This window comes from Rhineura floridana, chromosome 5 (genome assembly GCF_030035675.1).
Source record: "Rhineura floridana isolate rRhiFlo1 chromosome 5, rRhiFlo1.hap2, whole genome shotgun sequence".
Taxonomy (NCBI): Eukaryota; Metazoa; Chordata; class Lepidosauria; order Squamata; family Rhineuridae; genus Rhineura; species Rhineura floridana.
This window is the reverse complement of record NC_084484.1, coordinates 182244182-182268448: the sequence shown is the minus strand read 5'-3', so window position 1 is coordinate 182268448 and position 24267 is coordinate 182244182. Positions and strand designations below refer to the sequence as shown.

General features: G+C 42.4%; 1 protein-coding gene across 1 annotated transcript in view; it reads left to right on the top strand.

Annotated features, from left to right (window-relative positions):
• The window catches only part of FCHSD2 (FCH and double SH3 domains 2), a 197825-nt gene that overhangs the window by 103579 nt on the left and 69979 nt on the right, over positions 1 to 24267 (top strand). Inside the window, exons 4-8 of the mRNA XM_061629063.1 lie at positions 829 to 905; positions 2520 to 2664; positions 5735 to 5868; positions 6304 to 6358; positions 8472 to 8600. Of these exons, the coding sequence (XP_061485047.1) occupies positions 829 to 905; positions 2520 to 2664; positions 5735 to 5868; positions 6304 to 6358; positions 8472 to 8600 (540 nt within the window). The remainder of the gene's footprint in view (positions 1 to 828; positions 906 to 2519; positions 2665 to 5734; positions 5869 to 6303; positions 6359 to 8471; positions 8601 to 24267) is intronic.

Sequence of the window (24267 nt, the reverse complement as noted above, 5' to 3'; positions counted from 1 at the left end):
TAAAACTGTTACTTCAGACCTCCATTGCAAACAGCATCCTGGATAAACTGTCAGTTTTCAATAATTACTCATTAAAATAATAGAAAAATCTACATTCAGAAATCCCAAGCCACAAAAACAACCTTCTCAAAACTTATTGCATTGTTCTTTATCATAATTGCTGTGATACTTGAGAGGATGTTATGCCACTAATTGAGAGGAATGTCATCATAGACACCTTCAAACACCACTGGTGTTCCACCATCTTCAGTCACAACCAAAAGTTCTGATCATATCAGGTTTTGTTGGAAATGTTGCTACTGTGGGGCTGTAATTACCCTAACTTAAGTCTTCAGGAAGACAAGCTGTGTGCTTGCGTGCGTGCATGAGGGTGAGATGGGGCGGGGGAATTGCGCACTTCTGCTGTTGTTTGGTTGTGTAGTTGGTCTTGGCATTGTTGGTTTGGGTGGGAATTCAAATCCAATAGAAGAGATAGAGATCTTTCCCACAATACCCTAGTCAGAGGCAGCATGCTTCTGAAAACCAATTGCCGGAAGCCTCAGGAGGGGAGAGTGTTCTTGCGCTCGGGTCCTGCTTGTGGGCTTCCCCCAGGGACCTGGTTGGCCACTGTGAGAACAGGATGCTGGACTAGATGGGCCACTGGCCTGATCCAGCAGGCTCTTCTTATGTTCTTATGTTCTTACCCTCCTGAAAAACTGTATTTAATATTTTGCAGGAAATGCCAGGAGTACAAATTCATTTGTAAATAATCCTGTTCTCTCTCTCTCTCTCTCTCTCTCTCTCTCTCTCTCTCTCTCTCTCTCTCTCTCTCTCTCTTTAAAAAAACAGGGCATTCAGAAATTGGCTAGTCAGTACTTAAAGAAAGAGTGGACTGGAATAAAAACTGATGACCGACATGATTTTAGGTAATTCTAACACATTTACTTGCATTGCTGACTGCATTCCATGCATAATATCAAGTGCTCTTTATCTTGTAAGTGATATATATTGACTTGGATCCCATCCTGGTGTCTGCTCGCAGGAGCATTCTCTGAACAGAATTTTGCTCAGAGAATGCTTCCGCTGGTGGAAAGCAGGACAACTTTCACAGAATCCTCCTTTCCCCTGCAGCACTTGCATCCACTGAAAATCTGCTCCAGATGTTGGGGACCCTCCAGAACAGTAGGAGGAGAGGCAGGAATTGAAGAAAGTCTTTCCCCCACCCCCATTCTTCCAGTAGAATCCTCCACTGGGTCAAAACCTTCTGTGCATGGAATAAGCCCTTTGTGGAGACTAAGTGTGAATTGAATATATGGAGATAACGGAGTTCTGTGTCTTTCCATGGCCCATAAAATGTTACAGTGATTGTGAAATCTGAGGACTGGTGACAATAAGGATTAGCAAATTTAGCACAATAGCACTGTGTAAAAATGTGTACAACTTCCAAAGAAAAAAGAAAAAGAAAGGATTTTGTGGTGGTGAGTGAGAGGGGAAAGAGAGCTGGAAGGAAATCCTCCATTCCTCTTTTTCGCCTTTCTGTTCTCACCAATCCATCTCTCTGTCAGCTGCCTCCATGGAAGCAACTTGCAGAAAAGTGGATGTTCTCCTGCATCGATGAAGGGTTTTCAACACTGCATGGCCTGAGTGTGTTTTGCTTACTTAAGGAACCACTTGATAGATTAAGCCAGTCATACAATGGTTTGAATATCACTGCAGAACTTGAAGTCTTAAACGTAATGTTCAAATACAGTGTTCCCCTAACTTTCCCATACTTGAACGAAACCACTTTGATCAGTTCTGGTTGCCACACCTCGGAAAGGATATTAAAGAGCTGGAAAAGGGAAGCCAGCATTATCATGGGGCTGAAACAACTCCCCTATGAGGAAAGGTTACAACATTTGGGGCTTTTCAGTTCAGAAAAAAAAGGCAAGTAAGGTGGGTATGTGATAAACAGGAACAACATGGTTGCACTCCCCCCCTCTCCTGGAGGTCATCAAACAGATTGCAATGGGTCCACATAATCGGTGTGCTACAGAAGTGTTGCAATTGAATTGTCACCACCTTCTTGAGCACTTTGCTCAAAAAAGGGGTATTAGCAACTGAGTGATAGTTGTCAAGTACCTCAAGGGCTAGGGAGGTTTTTTTCCAGGAGCGGATGCACCACTGCTTCCTTGAAGGTGGTGGGTGCCATCCCCTCATGCAAGGATATGTTAACCAACTCTGGTTCCGCCTGGTCAGCGCCCCCCTCTTTCACAGACAAGCCAGGATGGGCAAGGATGGAGAGGGCAAGTAGGGGGATAGACAGCCAGAATATCCTTGCCCACATCCTCAGGCCTCAATAACTGGAACTGATTCCACAGATTTGAATAAGACATTACACTGGACACCTCACCAAAGACTATATTACAGCAGCATCAACATAAAGGTGAGTGATTTTATCCTTAAAGTGCCTAGCAAACTTAACACAACAGGCCTTTGATGGTTCCATCGCCTTATTAACTGGGGAAAGCGATACTAACTTTTGTGTTTGTGTATTTTAGGAGCATGTATCCAGTATGGAAATCATTTCTTGAAGGCACAGTGCAAGTGGCTCAGTCCAGACTCAATATCTGTGAAAGTTACAAGAACCTAATTTCTGAACCTGCCAGAGCAGTAAAGTGTTTTAAAGAACAACAACTGAAAAAGGTATTATGCTAAGTGAGTTTATTGTGTGAGAAGGCGGGAAATACATGTCTGGCTCAAGTTGCAGGAAGCCAGATTTCGACTGGACATCAGGAAAAACTGCAACAGGGCAATTCTTATATTCCTATAAGCAAATAATTCTATTTGCATTGTTTATTGGTATCAGATGTGGGTGTTCTATGGTGCAGAATTGGAAGAGAGGGGAGTGAGTGGGCAATGAGAACATGGCATCCCTCACAAAGGTTATTTTGTTAGAAGTGTTTGGACTGAGGGGAGGGAGCCCACTAGTGCGGGAGTTGAACCAGATGACCTTGAAACTTGTCCCAACTCTAGCACTCTAAGATGATGTACATAGATGCTTCCTTGTTGACATGAATAAAACTGAGTTTCAACTTTTCCTGAAGCAACAAAGTTCCACAATGCCACTATATTTTCTCCTTGAAATAGCTGGGGAAGAACAGCCAGCAGAAATTGCTTTGTAAAAGGAATCAAATACATCCTGACATAGCAAAAAAAATCTTATGGACAATATGTTTCTTTGGAGGTAGCTTTGAAATTTCCCAACTAGACTAGGGTAGGTGTGGTACCTTTTAAAAATGTTTAAGAAATTATTGAAGGATCTAAGGGTGTAGCGGAAATAAAGATGATTCAGCCACATCCAGTAAAGGCAGCTGGTCAGAAAATAGGTACAGAGGCAACCTTGTGCATTAATACACAAAGCAGGCTATTCTGATTAAAGGAAGCAAATGTTACTCTTCCTTCCTTCCGAGAAATGCTGCAGTAGATGAAATGCTATTTGTTAGATCATCAAGGTTCATTTTCAATCTTTGTAGCAATATATTTCAGGCAGGTATCTGAAACATGTCCAGTGTAATAGGTACCAATTCACCAGTTTAATCTGTAATCTGTAACCCATTTAAACTGGCATACTTGCAGTTAATTTTGCATGGGTTGCAGTTCAGTGTTAGGGTAGATCCATACAGCACAACTTTGCCCACATCTCATAGGGCAAAACAGTTTTAGGTAGGACAGTTTTAAAGCGGAGAGGTGGCAGGGGAATACTACTTAACTGTGTCCCAGTCCCTGTTTTTCCTCTTGCAAATCCCACCGGAAACTGCTTCTCCCCTCCCCGTGGTTATAGATGCACACGTGAAAGAATAATCTGAAACTTTGTGTGTACGGAGCCACAGTGGAAAAGCAGTAACTGGGGTAAGGTTAGCATCTCCCTTTTGTTTCACTCCAAATAACTTCTTCCCAAAATTGCTTTTCCCTAGAAGCAGCTGTCTGAGTTTTCTTAAAAGCATTTGTATGTTGAATGTGTCTCTTCTCTAAGTCTTGGGTGTACTCATGAACTAATGCAGCAGCTCCTTAAAGAATGCAGCACTTAACTTATAAATGGCCAGGTTCATTTTTAAGTAGTATAGACATTAATATGGAGTGAGAACGAGTATTTATTGCCTTAATCACAGGTTTTCATACCCAGGCTCACCCTACCCACTTCTTTATTTATGTTGATTGGTTAAAATATTTCTATACTGCCATTCATTATCAAATTCCATGGCATTTTGAAAGGTTTATTAAAACAGTATATGTTAAAATAACTGAAAACATCAGTGCAAAAAAACCCACAGTAGAGAACTCTAAAAACATATTACTAAAGGCTAGGTACTAAAATCGGCAGATGTTTGACAAAAAAGATGGGCCAGGTCTCTAATAGAAGCCAAAACACAATTAAGGGAGAGGGAATTCTAAAAGCCGGGTACCACCACAAAAAGGCCCCTCCCCCTGTTTGCTGCAGGGTGTCCATATGCAGACAACAGAACAGCAGGAGGGATTGATCTGCAGATCTCATTGAATGGACAGGTTGCTACAGGAGAAGGCACTCCCTCAGGTAACCAGGTTGTTTAGGGCCTTGTGGATCAACAGCATCACCTTGAACCTGGCCCAATAACCTGGCAGCAACCACTGCAATTTGAAAAAAGATGTATCATGCTTTGTGGTAGACTTCACTACATAGTAACCTAGCCACTGAGTTCTGCTCTAGCTGCAGCTTCCGGACTACCCTCAATTGAAGCCTCACATAGAGTAATTAATCCAAGGTTAACAATGCATGGACCACAATGGTCAGACTCTCCTTGTCCAGAAACTGCCATAGCTGGTGCACCAGTCAAAGCAGGTTAGACACACTCTTTGCCCCTCCTCTTCTCTTCTGCCCACTGGTAGAGCATCTGCTTTGCACGCAGAAGGTCCCAGGTTCGATCCCTGGCATCTCCAGATAGGGCTGAGAGAGTTCCTGCATGAAACCCTAGAGAGCTGCTGCCAGTCAGTGTAGACAGCACTGAGCTAGATGGCCCAATGGTCTGACTCAGAATAAGGTGGCCCCGTATATTTCTGCATTCCAGTTTATCAAAATATATTTTTATATAAATAGCAAATCAAAAATTATTTTACTGCCATGGATCCACAGCACTGAGGTCATGAGAATTTTCATCCATTTCTTGCTTAGCTTGCAATTCTGTAAATTAATGTTGTAATTTTCCCAAGATAACTGTTGGAAATTGTAGTGGCAATTGGCGCTATAAGTTTTGGAAATAATTGTCATTTAAGTTGAATGCCCAGTAGTCACTGCTTCCTTGGAGTTCCAAACCTGAATTAAGCACACAATTCTTTTGCTCCTGTTCTGTGGCAGGGTGTGTGTGTGAAATGGGGAAAGATGCTGTCTGAAAAATGGGCATCCTCTGCCTGGAAGGACCTATACAGAAAACAAACATCTTGTGAAAATAATCTCTCTCTCTCTCTCTCTCTCTCTCTCTCTCTCTCTCTCTCTCTCTCTCTCTCTCTCTCTCTCTGACACACACACACACACACACACACATGGAGAGAGAGAGAGGAATGTAAGCTTAAAATCAGTGGCCTATCAAGTTCGACATTCTGTGCACAGATGGTGCTCAGAAAGTGCTTCAGGGATATTCTCAATAATGCTTGGCGGGGAAAGCCATTCTACTTTAAATCATCATCATCTTAATCTACTACTTCTATTGCTACTTACTCTTTTGTGTGCTTTTTTGTTCAGTGTGTGGACCAGCTGACCAGAATCCAGGCTGAATTGCAGGAGACAGTAAAAGATTTAGCTAAGGGCAAGAAGAAATACTTCGAAACAGAGCAGATGGCTCATGCTGTCCGTGAAAAGGCTGATATTGAGGCCAAGTATGTTACACATCTATAATTTCTGCATGTATATTTGTTGAAAATAGCTCTATGTTATATATGCTGCTTGACTATTAGTGCTGTAATCCAAGGTTGTAAGCAGGTACTTCCCTGGTCACCTGTAGAACTGAATCCAGTTGCTAGGAAAAAGTTGTCTTTATTTTCTCCAGTGCTGTGTCTACAATGTATCCATATTTTGGAAGATATGATCCATATTTTAGCATATGCTTTTTTAATTGTTTTTTTAAAAGTGTTTTTAAATTTGTATGTTTGTTTTTAATGTTTTTAATTGTTGTAAACCGCCCAGAGAGCTTCTGCTATGGGGCGGTATACAAATGTAATAAATAAATATTTTGGAAGATCAAATAAGCTGCTTTCTAAATGTAATGCCTATTATAAAAATCTGCTGATCTATTGTGTTACTTTCTGTTATAGGTCTAAACTTAGTCTTTTTCAGTCAAGGATAAGCTTACAGAAAGCAAGTGTAAAGGTGAGTGTAAAAATATGTTGCACAGTATAAGTTTAGAGATATATAGTGTCTAGAGAATGTGTCACAAATGTCCATAAAGTAGATCATTATTAAGCTGGACAAACTGTGACTGGAGTAGGCTTGTCTTCCAGTCTGTGCTGTACACTAGAATCCATTCAGAAGTACATAGGAATTTAAAGTTCTTTCACATTTCTCATCAGTATCAAGAGGTCTCTCTGTAATCTATGGGAAGTTCTCCTATTTCTGCACAAGAGTAACTCTGACCCCTTCTCAAAGGAGGAAATAACGGACAGTGCCAAACCCTCCCTACCTACTTGGTGTAGGGAGCAGGATTTTGGCAGAACTCTTGGCTTGGGCCTGTTAGTCTGTTTACCTGCTTGTGTTTAATTTTGTCTTGCTTTGTTTACCTCATCATGTACAATGAAGTATCCTCTTACCAGCCCAGTGTAGTCTACCCATGGCAGGACAAAGGGTATTTCCTTGCACTGAGAACATTCTGTAAGAGAAAACTTAGAGAAAGCAAAGGGGCTCTTAGCCTCAGTTTTCCTCCTAGATTATAGGAGTAGCAGATGACTGAAGCTGTTATTATGCAGTATGCACCCATCCTTCATAAAGTGTTTTACTTGTGCTCCTTACTGGGGCCATTCATGATGTGATGTAGTGTTGTCAAATGCCTGAGGGCGTTACCTATGAAGTCCACAATTAAAACCTCTCATAAGAGGTGTGTGTGAGAGAGAGATGCTAAGCTGGAATGGCCGTGGATGATCTGTGCACAATTAGGCTTCCATGGGGTCTCTCTCTTCTTGAGCACACATCACCTAAAATTGAACACCACCTTTGCTAATATAATAACTCTGCTGTACACTGGGTTGACATGTTCATCAAGCTATCCACCAAGACCCTAAGGTCTCCTTCCTGGTCAGCCAATGCCAATTCAGGCATCATACATTTAAAGCACGTCTTCCCTAAAGTATCTTGAAAACCAGCTCGGTGGAGGAGGAGGAGACGACAGCAACAGCAGCAGGTCTGTTTCTTCAGGAACCTTGCCTATGTGTCCCTTCAGGACTTATCAAACTTTTGCCTTCCTGAGCCGCTACAAGGACCGAGTTAGCTACCAGAAGGGCCTACCGTAGGCACCAAGCCTCCTTCCATCATGGGAGTCAAGGCAGCATATGTGAGGTCTCTTTGCAGATATCCATCCAGGCCTGACATACCCAGACCAGCTTAGTTCCAGCTAGGTAGTGGACTCATGGACTTACGTGCTTTTAGACAGTACCTTGGGGCCAATTTTAGTGCTGCAAGTGTTAAGTTGGAAATGTAGATTGTGGTGGTTATTGTTATTTAACTCTTGTAAATTGTGTTTTGTAAACCGTATTGCTTTATTGTATTGCTTTATTGTTTTATTGATGTATTCTTCTATTGTATTTTGATATTTGTGTCTTCTGTAAGCTGCCTTGAGGGCCTTGGGCTGAAAAGCAGGGTATAAATAAATAAGAACATAAGAAGAGCCTGCTGGATCAGGCAAATGGCCCATCTAGTCCAGAATCCTGTTCTCACAGTGGCTAACCATATGCCCCAATGGGAAGCCTGCAAGCAGGACCTGAGTGCAAGAACACTCTCCCTCTCACCCTGCGGTTAATGCTTCCAGTGGCATCAAATAAGCCACTATGCCACGGCCTCCCCCCCTCACCTACAGTCTGGGGATAATGATCTTCTCTACAGGGTTGTTGGTAAGGATTACTTAGAGAAAGTATATGAAGTGTTTTGAACCCTTAATACATGCTGTATAAATGGGAAGTTAAGAACATGAGAAGAGCCTGCTGGATCAGGCCAGTGGCCCACCTAGTCCAGCATCCTGTTCTCACAGTGGCCAACCAGGTGCCTGGGGGAAGCCCACAAGCAGGACCTGTGCAAGATATATTTGTACCCTGCAACTTATTTATTGAATTATCTATCTAATTAGACTGTTATTTCATTCCCTAAAGAAATGCATCTATCATTGGAAAGAAAGCTACTAAGCTGTTAAACTTCATCCTCTTATTGCTTCACAGTGTTAAACGTTCATGTCTTAATTACTGTTCATTTGTTTACTAATTTTGTTTTATTGATATAGTTAAAAGCACGAAGGTCTGAGTGTAATTCTAAAGCTACTCATGCGAGGAACGACTACCTTCTCACTTTAGCAGCCACGAATGCACACCAAGATCGCTACTATCAGACAGACTTAGTAAACATTATGAAGGTAATGGCAGATAAAATTTAGTTGAATAATTTACATTTTCCCCCTGTATTACGCATTCTATCATAAGGTACTGTGTTAGATAGAACACAGTGCTATTTCTTCACTCTAGAAGACTTTTCTAACTTCATTGTCATCTAAATTTTGTTTTGGCAAATTCTAAGAGGTCTTTGTTTCATTACTGTGTGTAATATTGCGGCCAGCAATGTGTCAATCTCGACCCTTGCCGTTCTTGCCGAGGGGGTTTCATCAAGGGGGTCCAGGGTGTGGTCAACACATCATTGCAGGAGGGAGTGGTTCCAGTCGCCCTGAAAGAGGCGGTGATCCGACAGCTCCTGAAAAAGCCCACCCTGGACCCATCGGTTTGCGAAAACTACCAGCCGGTTGCAAATACCCCCTTTTTAGGGAAGGGGATTAAGGGGGTTGTGGTGCAGCAATTGCAAGTAGTCTTGGATGAAACAGATTATCTTGACCCATCCAAGTCTGGGTTCAGGCCTGGTTATGGGACTGAATCAGCCTTGGTCGCCCTGATGGATGACCTTTATTGGGAGAAGGACAGGGGAAGTGCAACCCTGTTATTCTTACTTGATCTCTCAGCAGCTTTTGATACCATTGACTATGGTATCCTTCTGGGCCGACTTGGTGAGATGAGTATTGGAGTGGTTCCGATCCTATCTCCAAGGTCGTTCTCAGCTAATAGCATTGGGTGACTGTCTTTCAGCCCCCTGGCAGTTGTGCTGTGGGATGCTGCAGGGTGCCATCTTGTCCCCCATGCTGTTTAACATCCATATGAAGCCCTTGGGAGCTGTCATTAGGAGATTTGAGACAAGGTGTCAGCAGTATGCTGACAATACCCAGCTCTATTTCTCCGTAACATCTGAATCGGGAGAGGCTGTGCAAGCCCTGGACTGCTGCCTGGACTTGGTGGTGGGCTGGATGAGGGCCAATAAACTGAGTCTGAATCCTAGCAAGACGGAGGCACTGTGGGGTGGTGGTTCCCGAGTTCAGATAATTGGTCAGTTGCCTGCTTTGGGTGGGGTCATACTCTCTCTGAAATAGCAGGTTCATAGTCTGGGGGTGCTTCTGGATCCATCTTTGTCAGTAGAGGCCCAGGTGACCTCAGTGGTTAGGACTGCCTTTTACCAGCTTTGGCTGGTAAGACAGCTGCAGCCATTTCTGGACCGGGACAGCCTGACCACTGTTGTCCATGCACTGGTAACCTCCAGACTGGATTACTGTAATGTGCTCTGTGTGGGGCTGCCCTTGAGGTTGGTCCGGAAGCTTCAGCTGGTGCAAAAAGCAGCAGCAAGACTGCTCACTGGGACAGGGTATCGCCAACATGTCACCCCGCTGCTGAAAGAATTGCACTGGCTGCCCATTTGCTACCAGGCCAAGTTCAAGGTTCTAGTTTAGGTATACGAAGCCCTATACAGCTTGGGACCAGGATACCTGAAATACCGTCTTACCCCTTATATGCCCAGTCAATCACTGCGCTGTGCAGGTGAGGGCCTCCTGCAGATACCGTCTTATCAGGAGGTCCGTTCTGCACAACATAGGAAGCGGACCTTTAGTGTAGTGGCACCTACCCTTTGGAATTCCCTCCCCTCAAATATTAGACAGGCGCCATCTCTGTTATCTTTTCGGCACCTATTGAAGACCTTCCTCTTTCAACAAGCCTTTTAAGTTGAGACCTTATCCCAGTCTGCTTCTGTGTTGGAATTGCTTTTTAATATGTTTTAAAACATTTTTTTAAAAAACCAATGTTTTTAAAGATGTTTTGTTTTAATGTATTTTAAAATTTTAAAGTCTGTTTTTATTATGTTTAATGTGTTTTAGTGCTTTTGTTTGCCGCCCTGGGCTTCTGCTGGGAGGAAGGGCGGGATATAAATCAAATAATGATATTAGTAAAAGTTATAACTATGGCTAAACACGGTAAGTTACAAACCCTAGTCCATAAGAAGTAGAGACAGTGGGTCAATTCAGAAATGAGACAATACCAAACCACGTTTCACAGAAGTCGGACAGAATAAGATATTTGAATTGATAAACTCTGCAAACCCAGAATCAGAAATCACAGGTTGAAGTGGATTTGCACACTGTAGTTTGTGTCAATGAAAGCAGACAAACAGCTCCAGATCATAGTTTGGATATTGTACGTTTGGAAGCTCAACTCATGATTTTGTTTCTAAAGCTATGGTTAGTGCATACCATGTTTGGTGTTAATGTCTTATCTGAGCCAGTGTGCAGGATGATGCATTATTGAATATTCTACAGCCTGGATCCAAAGAACTAGGGAACCGATTCTGCTTGCTCACAAAGGCTTTGGACTAGGGTTTATAAATCAGTACTGCCATCACTTCATCATAGTTCTGAACCTGAGGGGTGTCCCAAAGGCATTATGAGAGTGCTCCAGGAAAACAGAGAACTCCACTGGGCAATCACAAAACCTTGAGCAGACGTGAATAACTTTTTTGATCCCACGCTGATTTTTTACATTTATCTGTAACATAGCTTAAAATGGCTGAGGTTTTTTTTACTTTGGCCCTGGTTATAAATTGGCTGCCGGTGCATTTGAGCTGATCTTTCTTGAAAAGTATTGAGATTCTCCATGGTCTGCAGCATCTCTGCTACCCCCCACCCCCAGCCAACAGCAACTATGGTGTAGTAGTCATAGTAGTATTGGGAGGGGGAGGCCTTTGAATGCTACTCACAATCTTTATGTAGCATTGATAGATCAAAATGAAAAAAGTGTGGGCTCTTCATCATTTTTTAAAAAATGCCTTTCTTTTATTGCTCTCCTTTTCTGCAGCTTCTTTCCATTCCTCTGGGCTCTCCTCTTCCTCATTTTCTTTCCATTCACTTCAGGTCTGAGACTTCTGTTTCATTCTCATGATACAATCACATCATCAAAACCTTCCCTTCCTTATTTCATCCTTAAAATAACTTCACTCTTTTTATTTAATTCTATATATAATCCACCCTTCATCAAACTTGTGATCCCAGAGTGGGGTACATCGAATATGAAATCAAACTAACAATACAACAATTCTAGTAAAATTATATAGATTTATATAAAATCAATCACTATAAAACTTGTTTTTTAAAGAGGCTGTATCTTCTAGGAAATGGAGAAGTGAGCTTCCTTGAATTTGTTCCACTTTGCCCTGAATTCTTATTCTAGACTTTACACCTTTGCAGTTTGGGTGCAAGTAACTGTAACAAAAGAAGCTTGTGTTCAGATCTCCCACTGCTTTTTAAGGGTTTAATAGGACGTGCATCCCCCCTCAGAATCTGCTTAGGACTGTACCACTACTGGAGAATGATAATCTTGCTCTGGAACTGGAGGCCAGATGGATCGTCATACTGAAGAATATGGCGCAAAACGAGTCAAATGTAAAGATAGACTTTTGTCACTTAGACCAAAACTACATCTGAATGGTGGCGAGGACATGGCACAAAGCCATGCAGGAAGCGAGGTCTAAACTTTCCTGCACCCGCCATTGTTCCATCCTTCTGCTCTCATCTGAAGCAGCACATTTCTCCCAGCTGGGCTCACTTCTGGCACTGGAGCCTGGGGGAGGGGGTAGTATTTCAAAGAACTGGCCAGGATTTATAGGAGAGATATGTGGGTAAAATGCTCTTTCGGCTACTTTAATAAACTATCATTGGTTGACAGCTAGTTTGGGGATATTCAGAATTGCTGAGTGCAACATTTTTCAACATTTTTCCGAACTACGATGATGTCCCAGTTGAAAGCGTTCTGTCTCTTTCCTGCTACTGCAGACACTCAAGTTGCAATGGCATCACAAAAGGGCACAAACCTACTTGTGAGCCATTCATGTGGATTTATTGGGGCTTGTAAAAGAGCCATTACGTAGACTATGTCTTCAGAGTGAAACATGAGAACTGAGATGGGCACTCCTAAACCTCCAGACAGACAACTGTGTAGTGTACTTTTCAAAATGATGTTTTAAATATTAATGCAATCTGGGAAGATGATCCAAAAATCAATTTAATGTCACTTTTCCTGGAGAACCTCTGTGCCTCTTAATTTCTTAAATTATTTATGTGTGTGCACTCTTTTTCTTTCTTACACACACACACACACACTTTGGCACAGCAAAGCATGATGTCATTTAGTACATTTTTCAGAATACAAATACAGTGGACAAAAAAAGAGGAAAAAGATCTGTTGATCTTGTAGGATTAGTAATTTGAAGCCCAGCATGAGCTTTCTAGGGACTATGATTTGTAATATCCTTAAATCATAACTAAGCTGACATTCTTTACGTCAGTCTGTGGTCTCTTCTTAAGTTTCATGCAAATAATTTTATAAACTCAGCACCAAATTCTAGAGCTTATCTGATTTCCAACGAGCAATTTGTCTAGCAGTGTATAGTCATTGTTAATATTTGTGTCTTCAGAGAATTTGTTTGGGAGCAAAAAATTGAATCTTGGTGGCAGGGTTGCTTGTACTTTATATATTAATGCCCCCCCCCAGCCTTGCATCCAGAATACTGCTCCATTAAACTAAATTTCACATGTACAAATAAATAGTTTCCAAAATGCATGTTTTCCACCAAATTGAAATGTTACTGTGGGAGCTGGGGTAAGGACCATAGGTCAGTGGCAGAGTGAATGCCTTGTATGTAGAAGAACTCAGGTGTAATTCCTGGCATCTCTGGTTAAGAGAATCAGTGAAAGACTCCACTCTTACTTATACCCAGTAAGAGTAGGCAGCAGATGGCTTAGATGGACCAGTGGTCTAAGGCAGTGTCATATGTTCATGTAAGCCAGCAGGGCAAAGAAGAAAGCAATGGGCATGGAAGCTGTTTGGTGATTGGTGATGTACAAAACTAGCCATAGGAGAAGGGCAAGGAGATGTTCTTACTAGATAAATAAGTTGAAACTCATTTTACACCAATACTTTTTTGAGGGGGGCAGTTGATGGATGTTGTACATCTTCCAACATGTGTGTGTGTGTGGGGGGGGTTTCTACAGAAATTCATAGTGACCTGTAAGGCATACCTCCAAGAACGCTTTATCTTGTACACTCCTGCCCAGTCATATGCTCCCAAGGTTCATCTTATGCCCACTAAGACCAGAGCCTTTAGTTTGGCAGCACTTGCCCTTTTGGAATGCACTCCCAATGAATGTCAGGCAGGTGCCGTAAAGGCTTCTGCTAAAACTCACCTGTTCACCCAGGCTTTCCCTCAAGGATGATCTGGCTATGTTGCTGTATTGGAAATGGAAAAATGGACTGCCTTCAAGTTGATTCTGACTTATGGTGACCCTACGAATAGGGTTTTCATGGTAAGCAGTATTCAGAGGGGGTTTACCATTGCCTTCCTCTGAGGCTGAGAGGCAGTGACTGGCCCAAGATCACCCAGTGAGCTTCATGGATGTGTGGGGATTCGAACCCTGGTCTCCCAGGTCGTAGTCCAGCAGCCTAACCACTATGCCACACTGGCTGTCTTTTGTTGTATTAAGCTGATTTAATAATTTGTGGTGTATTTTGTACTTGTTTTATGAACATGATTTTGTTTTTATGTTGTTCACCGCCATGATGTTTTTCCTTAATGTGGGTGGTATAGAAATGTTTGCAAATAAATAAAAAAGGTATATCCTTCAGAGGCCTGACAAGGTAGTGTAAAGCATCACATGACAGTCAGCAGCTTGCTGGGGTATGTTGTCGCCTCTTGAGCGTTGGCACTGTCCTCTCGTTCAGGGCTCCATGCAACCTCAGATCAGCATTTACTGCTGCCATTTCTGATTTGTGCAACCTCCAGTGTAAAATCAAGAATACGCTGTTCTGTTCCTAACTTTGGAAACTTCGGAACAAAACAGATGTGGCACAGCATGTTTTTTCTTTATTTCAAAAGGATCTGTGGGAGGGCTGCCTATTTTGATTGAAGGATCAACACTTTGGGGGAGGGTGGGAAACAGTATGTTTAGCCCCCCCCCCATGTGCTCTGTAGTTGTGCAGGCTGAAAATGCTGTCAACAGCATTTTTACTAAATGAATATGTTTGACATTACTGTAAGATCTTTTTGCATTTTGTACTGTTTGATTATAATTATTTGATTGTAACCACGGTGTTTCTCTTGTACTGCACTGTATGTTTTACACATTCCCTCTCTGGTCAGATTATCTTTCCTTGTTCAGGAATTTGTGCTGTGCTTCTTTCATATTGGAGGGGCAACTGCCTACTGATCTATTAGTGTGCTTGTTTGATGCCTGATTTGTTTTGCTGGAACTGATCCAGTTCAGCGATTGTACACATTGATTGCTGCTGACTTGAGGTTTTTTTGAGGAGATGCTTCTGTTGATGCATCTGCCGTTGCTGTGACCTTGCCATTTTACAGATGGGTTGTGTGTTCTTCTTTGAATGCATGATATTTCATTCTTTTCTGTTTTCTGAAATGGTTGGGGGAGGTACTTATTGTTGGGCTGGTGACCGGTTGGCATTACTGTCTCTAGTAGTTTTCCATGAAGCCTGCAAGTGTGAAGACGTAACTGTGGTTAAGGGGGAGTTATGTCTATGATCTGTCTGGGAACGGACTGCCAGGGTCGTTGCTATGGTAGCCATCTGATAACGACTGGGAAAGTTCTAACAGAGTCTATGTGAGTTGTAGCTCTTCTGAATTATACCTCTGAGCTGAGAGGCTGTGCTTTTGTGTTCATCTATGGAGAGAGATGTACCAGAAGGGGGGGGTGACTGAAGAATCTCTACATGTATTTACTCTTAAGCCTCTGGCCTTAATGTCTTGCAATAAAGACTCTTACATGATTTAAATGCTCTGAAGAAGTCTTCTTGCTCAACTTAACTCCAACGTAATGTATGCTGTTTCACACAACAACGCACACAAGCCAACACTTATATGCAGTACAGTGCTTTATTACTGGGGTGGTGGTTTAAGAATCTGCATTGTTGCAATCTGGCACCGGCAGTGGAATCTATTGTCTTGGGTATACTCCTGATCATCTCAGTTTTCAGTTGAAAGAATCAAGACTTCCATCCTCACAGCTTAAAAAAGTATTCTTGAGTGCTACTAAAGGTTAAAACAGATGATTTGAATGGGGGTGTAGTTGTGTCAAGACAATGATGACCACTACCTCCAGTCAGGTCCTACCTCTTAACTTACAGAATTATTCTCCCTTGGATGTGAACAGGGTATTTGTTCACATTTTGATGTCCTCTTTGTCGAGAACATAAGGTCCCAGTCTTCTGATTCCATGTTCTGGGAAGGCAGAGATTTTGTGTGTGCCTGCATGTGTACACACCCAGCCATTTTGACTGCCCCTTTTCGTCTGGAAGCTTAGGGAGACCTGCACAGGAATTTATTTGATTACAGTTCAGTTTACATGCCATGCCAAACCATAGGTTATACCAACTTTAGTTTAGAACCACAACTATCTTGTGAGTTTCCAAACATAGAAAGGATTACCCATAGTTTAAAGCTGCTTGGTCTAATTTTGTTTTTCATTTTCTCAGCACTCAGGTTCATACTTTCACTCTGTTCATCAGTTCATTCAACATGCCAAACCATACTTGGCTCAAATCATGGCTTGCAAAAACACTTGAAACAATCATTTCTAATTCTGGTTTGCCAGCCAATTTCGAGCCAAGGATTTGTCAATTCAGGTTTCATGCCATTAGTTAAGCTTTCTTAACCAGGACTTAGCATTATATTATTTAGACCACCTCCTCTCTTCTACATTTCTCATTTTGCCCTCATCAACAACAGGGTTTGCAGTGAAAGCCATCCTGTTTCAGGTGAGAGCTTGCGTGCTTGTGAGAGGGGCTTGGGACACTAGCTAAGACCAAATTAGAGAAATGACTGGAACTGTGTTCCATAAAGCTTGGGTGTCTTCCAGAGACAAGATCCTGGAATGTTATGCCTTAATTCTCAAACACCATCTTGGTAGTGAGGCCTTTATAAGCATCCTGTGTCATGGTAGGAGGGGAGACTTAAACCTAACCTATCTGGAAGCATTATATTTAATTATTTATTAAATTTATTATTTATTATTTGATTTATATCCCGCCCTTCCTCCCAGTAAGAGCCCAGGGCGGCAACCAAAAACACTAAAAACACTCTAATACATCATAAAAACAGACTTGAAAATATATTGAAACAAAACATCTTCAAAAACATGTTAAAGCAAAACATATTTAAAAACATCTTTTTTAAAAAAAAAAATCTTTAAAAATGTCTTAAAAAGCAATTCCAACACAGACTGGGATAAACTCCTTACTTAACAGCCTTGTTGAAAGAAGGAGGTCTTCAGTAGGCACTGAAAAGATGACAGATGTGGTGGGAGGGAATTAGGGTAGGTGCAACTACACTAAAGGTCCACTTCCTATGATGCCCGGAACAGACCTCCTCCAGGAGGCCCTAGCCTGCAGGGTGTAGTGATCGACTGGGCATATAAGCGGTAAGATGTTCTTTCAGGTATCCTGGTCCCAAGCTGCATAGGGCTTTGTACACCAAAACTAGAATCTTGAACTTAGCCCAGTAGCAAATGGGCAACCAGTGCAATTCTTTCAGCAGCAGGATGCCATGTTGGCGATACCCTGCCCCAGTGAGAAGTTGCACCACCTCATTTGCACCAGCTGAAGCTTCCGGACCAACCTCAAGGGCAGCCCCACATAGAGTGCTTTACCGTAAACCAGCCTGGAGGTTACCAGAGCATGGACAACAGTGGTTAGGCTATCCCAGTCCAGATACAGCTGCAGCTGGGGACAATTGCTCAATGCTGTTCTCTGAAAACGATCCTGGAGGTAGGATCGGAACCACTGTAAAACTGTACCTCCAATACCCATCTCACCAAGTCGGCCCAGAAGGCCCCAAAGCCACCAAGAAATAAGGTAAGAATAACAGGATTGCAGTCCCCCTGTCCTTCTGATAAAGGTCATCCATCAGGGTGACCAAGGCTGATTCAGTCCCATAACCAGGCCTGAACCCAAATTGGAATGGGTCAGGATAATCTGTTCCATCCAAGAGTACTTGCAATTGCTGCACCACAACCCACTCAATCACTTTCCCTAAGGCCGGGCGGTAGTTTGTGACCGGTTGGTAGTTGTCACAAACCAATGGGTCCAGAGTGAGCTTTTTCAGGAGCGGTCAGATCACTACTTCTTTCATGGCAGCTGGAACCACTCCTTCCCGCAATGATGCTTTGACCACACCCTAGATCCACTTGGTCAAACCTCCTCTGCCACTTGGTCAAACCTCCTCTGCAAGCTTTAATAAGCCAAGAAGGGCAAAGGTTGAGAGGACACATTGAGAGGTCACCTGCTCTATCTACTGGGAACTCCCCCAGGGAATTCAGGAATCCAGTGGATCCCATTAGTTTCCAGGGGTGGACCATCTTAATCTGTCCACCACCCCTACAGGGAAGGATCAGAGCTGTAAGTCTAAACTTCACCAGGAAGTGGTCTGACTATGACAATGGGGTGACATTCATCCCTTATCTCCAGGACACCCCTTCCTCCATCTGGAGCAGAAACCAAGTCAAGGGTATACCCTGCCCTATGCGTTGGGCCAGTGACAGCTTGAGACAGCCCCATGGTCATCATGGAGACCATGAATTCATGAGCAAGAACACTAGAGGCAGCCTCAGCATGGACATTGAAATCACCCAGGACTATCATTCTGGGGTCCTCCAATACCACAGCCAAGACGGCCTCCACCAGCTCAGTCAGAGAAGCTCCTGGGCAGCAAGGTGGATGATATGCCAGCAGCAACCCTAGTATACCGTCTCCTTGGCCTGACACCAGGTGCAGGCCCTCACAGCCAGCTCCAAGACAGAGTGGTTTCCTGGTGACAGAGATTGAAGTTCTGTAGACCACAGCAACCGCTTACCCCCATCCCTGCAGCCTATGCAAAGCTGGGTCAGATCAACTCCTCCCAGCTCACCCACCCAGGTCTTGGTAATACACACCAAATTGGCACCCTAATCCATTATCAAATCATGGATGAGTATGTTCTTATTGTGTATTGATCTGACATTAAACAACAGCACACACAAGCTGCAGCAGATAAGCAGTGAGGAACCTGTCCATGGAGCAGATGGACCACCATCATGTTGCAGTTCATGGTGAATGAGTACCTTATGGAGAAGAATTGATCCATCGTCCTAAAATCTATTCCACCCATCCATAGCGGGGCCACTTTGGGCTTGCAACCTGGAGCTGGGCATCATTCACTGAGAGTATGCATATTGGAGCAAGTGTTTTCTGCATTGCTTATATCTTGGAAGGAAAATGGTTTCTGTGATGATACTGAATGTGTATACGGGACATCCCCTTGCTCACGTCAGTGCGTTATGATGAGACACTAGAATACACAAATCACAATAGTCATTCATTCATTTAATCAAAATATTTATAAACCTCACTTTCACACAGAATATCACAATATCCTTTAGATGTGTATCTCTTATGAATCCTGCGTAGTTCTTTGTTTCGGCAACTGTCCCAGGCAGAGGCCTTTGCAGTTGTGGTCAGAGAGCTGCCTAGAGAGTTCTGGTTATGGGGCAGCATATGTCATTAATAAATACATTAAAAATAAATAAATAAATGTAGTCGATGTGGTTCAACCAGGGAACGTTCGGCTTCAACTAGGAAGACCAGGGCTCGGATTTTGGCTTGTCCATAAAACTCTTTGTGTCACCTTGGGCCAATCACTATATATCTCAGCCTAACCTACCTCACAGGGTTGTTGTGAATGACAGGGGAAGGGCTATGTGCCTAGGATCCTTGGAAGAAGAGCAGGATCCAAATAAAAGAACAAAAGTCGAGCACTGTTAAAACAGCTGCTGATAGCACTCCTGCAGTTTTCATTGGTGAAGGCAGTGTTACAATCTGTGTGGAATGGGGCCTGGCTAATATTTTTAGCCCTGTTTTACTTGTGGTTGGAATAGGGAGGGAACTGCCTTATATTTAGACTTTTAAAAATAAAAACAGTAAATCTTGTTTAGCAAAAGCATGGGATGCCAGTCTCTCTCTCCCTCTCCCTCCTCCCTCCCTCTCTCTCTCCCTCTCTCTCTCACTCTTGTGTGTTGGCTGTGAGATTCCATAGAAAAGGCTTTGCATGTAGCAGGTGTCCAAAGTAAATATACTTATTAATTATATTTTCAAGGAAAATGTTTGCTTGAGTATTTTTTTGCCACAGTATGTTAAAGCAGAGCCTGTCAATAAAAACTTTCTTCACAGAGTTTTGAAACATACTAGAAATAGTACCTCAGATAAGTCTTTATACTTGGCTATGTAGATAATCCCAAATCTTTGAAGACAATTTTTTTTTAAAAAAAAGTTTTTAAAATACCGTTTTTTAAAAAAAGGTTTAAAAACATATTAAAAAGCAATTCCAACACAGACACAGACTGGGATGTAATATAGGGACCCATGTTAGTCAAGATACTTTTCCTAAAATATAGTAACATGACATGTAGGGCGCTTTTTCATAAAATAACAATTAAAATGCAGTATGATGAAATCCATTTCGTTTTTGGAAGGGGTGACAGTTGCACCTTGTTAGATCTCCTAATAACACTTGGGAAAATGAATAAAGGTTATCTTGTGCTTGCTGAAGGTGAGAATGGAGAGGCGTGAAGATGCATCTCATGGGAACAACTTCCATATGAAAGTTGCCCAGAAAAGACAAGCTTCAGTTGCACTGCTCATTTGGGGTGGGGTGATAGTCCCCATGCTGGGTAGTGGGTGAATGCAAATTACCATGAGGATGTGAAGTTTCACATATAGCCACACAAGTTTCAAGTATACCCAGCGTCTTAAAAACCAGGAGTTCAGTATTGATTCAATTTCTTTAATTTATAGTCACACTTAAAATATTAAGGCTAGAACACCTATTTTTCCATTGCGTAATACTGTAACCCTTTTCCCAAACCCTTGGGATAGAGTGGGACACAAAACAAACTATTTTTAAATATATATATATAGATTCACTATAAATCTTAGGTGGACAGAAGATTTTCCAAAAGAGTGTGTAAAAAAAGCAAAAAAAGAAAAAGGTTTCTCCTTTTCATTTATTTTCTTTAGCCTCTGTGGCACAGCCGCTGTTCTTTTACTCACTGCTAAGTCACAGCTGATGATATAGCATTTTTTTTCTTCCTGCTGTGCAGATTTTAGAATCTGGTAATGTCTTCTACAGTGCCCTGCATCTATATATGTGCGGAGGGGAGACGCATGTGTGTGTGGGATTGCACGTAGTCAGTAGGAGTTCATGTTTATTTATGACAGCATCTCCAACACTGTTTGTACAAAGGTAGCTTTGTTGTCCTTTGGGGTACTGAATGTTGAAGGAAGTCCTTGGGAAACACTCTGCCCTAGGCATGAGTGCAAACTTGGTGGGAGGGCAGATGCTGATAGCTGGATGAGTGCATCAGTCTTGTGGCATGCCTTCCAAAAAGACCCATGCGATCCGTTAAACAGGTCAATACTAGGGGATCAAAAGAACAGGAAAACATTTGCCCTTTGTAATGTGCCCTCTCACCACTGTTGCTACCCCTGCCCATCCGTGGTATAGGCAAAATGTTACATTTGGTGTCTGGGATCTGTCTGAAATGATCAGAGTAGATGCTAGGATACAGTAGTGTTGGCACTGTCCTTGAGTTGGTTGCTTGCTGCTTTACAGGTTCTGGAGCAAATACCCCTTTTGCCTAATTGTTGATCTGACCCTATACAGCCACTGTTTGTTTGTTTGTTTGTTTGTTTGTTTGCTTGTTTGTTTGTTTGTTTGTTTGTTTGTTTGTTGGACTTGTATACTGCCCCATAGCTGAAGCTCTCTAGGCGGTTTACATCAATCAAAAACATTAAAACAAATATACAATTTAAAACACATATTTTAAAAAAAAATTTAAAACACAATTTTACCATTTAAAACAATATAAAAACAATTTAAAACACATGCTAAAATGCCTGGGAGAAGAGGAAAGTCTTGACCTGGCGCCGAAAAGATAACAGTGTTGGCGCCAGGCGCACCTCGTCAGCAGTATCATTCCATAATTTGGGGGCTACCACTGAGAAGGCCCTCTCCCTTGTTGCCACCGTCCGAGCTTCCCTTGGAGTAGGCACCCGGAGGAGGGCCTAATGCTAGTTTGTAAGTTAAAAGATTCCCAGTCGCAATGAAATTCTGGAACAGTCCTCCAGTGAAAGGCATAGCAGCTATCTGGCTTAAACATGGGGCTGGGAAAGTGTCTTTAAAAAGTGAGAAATATCTAGCAATTTAATTTGCTAACATTGCAGCCTCTGACCAGTACTGAACACAGTGTAAAAAAGACCTGAGTGAAAGAGGCTCTTTGCAGTGGATTTAAAGGAAAGGGGCAATGGCTTGGTGAACAGACAGGGTGGCTGTTCCAGGCTGAAGGGGCTACATGAAAGAGTTGAGGGGTGTGTGGAGTGGTAGAGGGAACAAAAGAGGCTGATAGAAGGTGAGCTTGAGGGAGTGAAAATTCAATTGCTGTTTACCTATCTATGCCTATGAATCAGGAAAAAATGTCTATCTGGGTTGCTTTTTTGTGGCTTAACATTTTACTAAGCAGATAAAATTTTAGAAAAGGAAATAACCCATTGCTTTCCACTAGAATGTCGCTAGATTTGAATGGTGAGGCTTCAGTGTGTCTCTAGAAGGGAAATGTATCCTATCTTGGAACATCTTACACAGCGTCTTACCGGATTATTTAAACTCCCTTTAATTGCTGGAATGTTATAGAAACTCAGTGTTAATTATGTACCTGGAATTATGTTCCAGCGTGTCTCATGTACCTGGTATGTTGTTATCAATAGGTCAGACTGTGAGAGACAAAAAGGAACCAGTCTGGTAACTTAATTAAATTGAATGTTTGCAAGAAGAAAGTTTGCCATGTTACCTTCAGATCAGTGTTTTTTAAAAACTAATTCCAGTAAGCTTTTTGGGAGCCCTGGGATAAAGTGGCTTCATTCTCTCAGGAATGTAGAGTAATCACAAGCAGCATCAGCATCACATCTTGTGGTTTTGAGAGACAATTCAAAGATGAGAAGAACACCGGAAGAATGTGGAGAGAGTGACTTCATAGGCCTTTGTCATTTTTTGTAGCCTTATGGCCTAATTCTAATTCAAGTCTCCTGTGCTCAGGCAGGCACCGTCATACCTGACCCATTTGATCAGGACTAGATAGACTCGATCTCAATCTCCTCTCTCTCCCCCATTCCCCACAAAGTTCTGCAGCAGGGATCAAGTTCTTCTATCTGAATAAGCTGTGCAAATTAGACTTCCTTATTTTTCAAGTTCTGCTTGCAAAAATTAAAGATTCTGTAGTATACATATGCAATATGAGGTCAGCATGAGCAGATGTGGGGGAATAGAGATAGCTAGGCATGGAAACACTTTATTACGTGGTGGAAAAGTGGCCGCTACTTCTTGATTTCCACCGCTTGATGATTTGGATAGACCTGTGATAACCAGTTCAGGGTTTTAGTTTGACATATCAAGCCCTATATGACTTGGGACCCAGTTACCTAAGAGACCTCCTCTCCCTTTCTCTCAACTGACCTGTGACTTGAGATCTGCTGGAGAGGCTTTGCTGGTAGTGCCATCAGTGAGAGAAACTCAAGGAGCAACAACCTGACAGCAAGCCTCCTCAACTGTAGCACCCTGGTTCAGGACCACACTCCCTTCCATACAGCTGGAGTTTACTTAGTTTTAAGCACCAACTGAAAACATTTGGGTTTTTTGCTAGGCCTTTGCTGGATAGTATGCCTGGCCCACCGAATGTAGAGAATGGATGGTTTAACTGGTTTTAATATTGAGTGTTGTACTTTCTTCCCCTGCTGTAACCCTCCCTGTTGAGAGGCACTCATCTTCACTGCTATATCTGATTGCAGCAATTCCTATGACGGTGTGTATGTAATACACCCACACACCGTTTCTACACTGAACTGAGAAAGCTGGACAGACACTTGCTGGGGTGCTTTAGGTATGGGATATCTAGATTAGTGGTTCCCATCCTTTATGTGGAAAGGACGCACACACCCTTGTAAGCTCAAAAAAAATTGTGACCCCCCCCAACATGTTTTTTGTTGTCATTTTAGTGTCTGTTAACTGAAAAAATACATAATGAAGCACTAAATATCGTTACTTTTTATTCATCAGAGCAACAAATGTGATTATGATGATTATATTTATTACCTGCCCTTCACCAGAAGATCCCAGGGTGCAGGTTCCAGCAATATTAACTACTTTTAACAAATTTTGAAGAACTAGGGGCTTCACATGCCGACCCAAAACACATACACACACACAGAGGGACTCCCAACCCTACCCTAGGAACTCCAAAAGCACACACAGGATCATGAGCTACATTAGAAACTCCCTGATGTGCTAATCTTCTATTTGCAGAAAGTTTTTTTTTCTTAATGAAAGGGTCTAATCAAATTGGTATACAGAGAGAAAAAGAGAGAGAGAGAGAGAGTCTGAAAATATACAGTCCTGTCTCCCAACACCAGTAGGTTACAGTGTTGGACTAGGACTCAGGTTCAAATCCCACTTAGCCATGAGGCCCATTGGGTGACATTGGAACAGTCAGTTTTTCAGCTAGACCTGCCTCATAGGGTTGGTGTAAGGATAAAATAGAAAGGAGGGAAGCCGTGTGCACCACCCTGAGC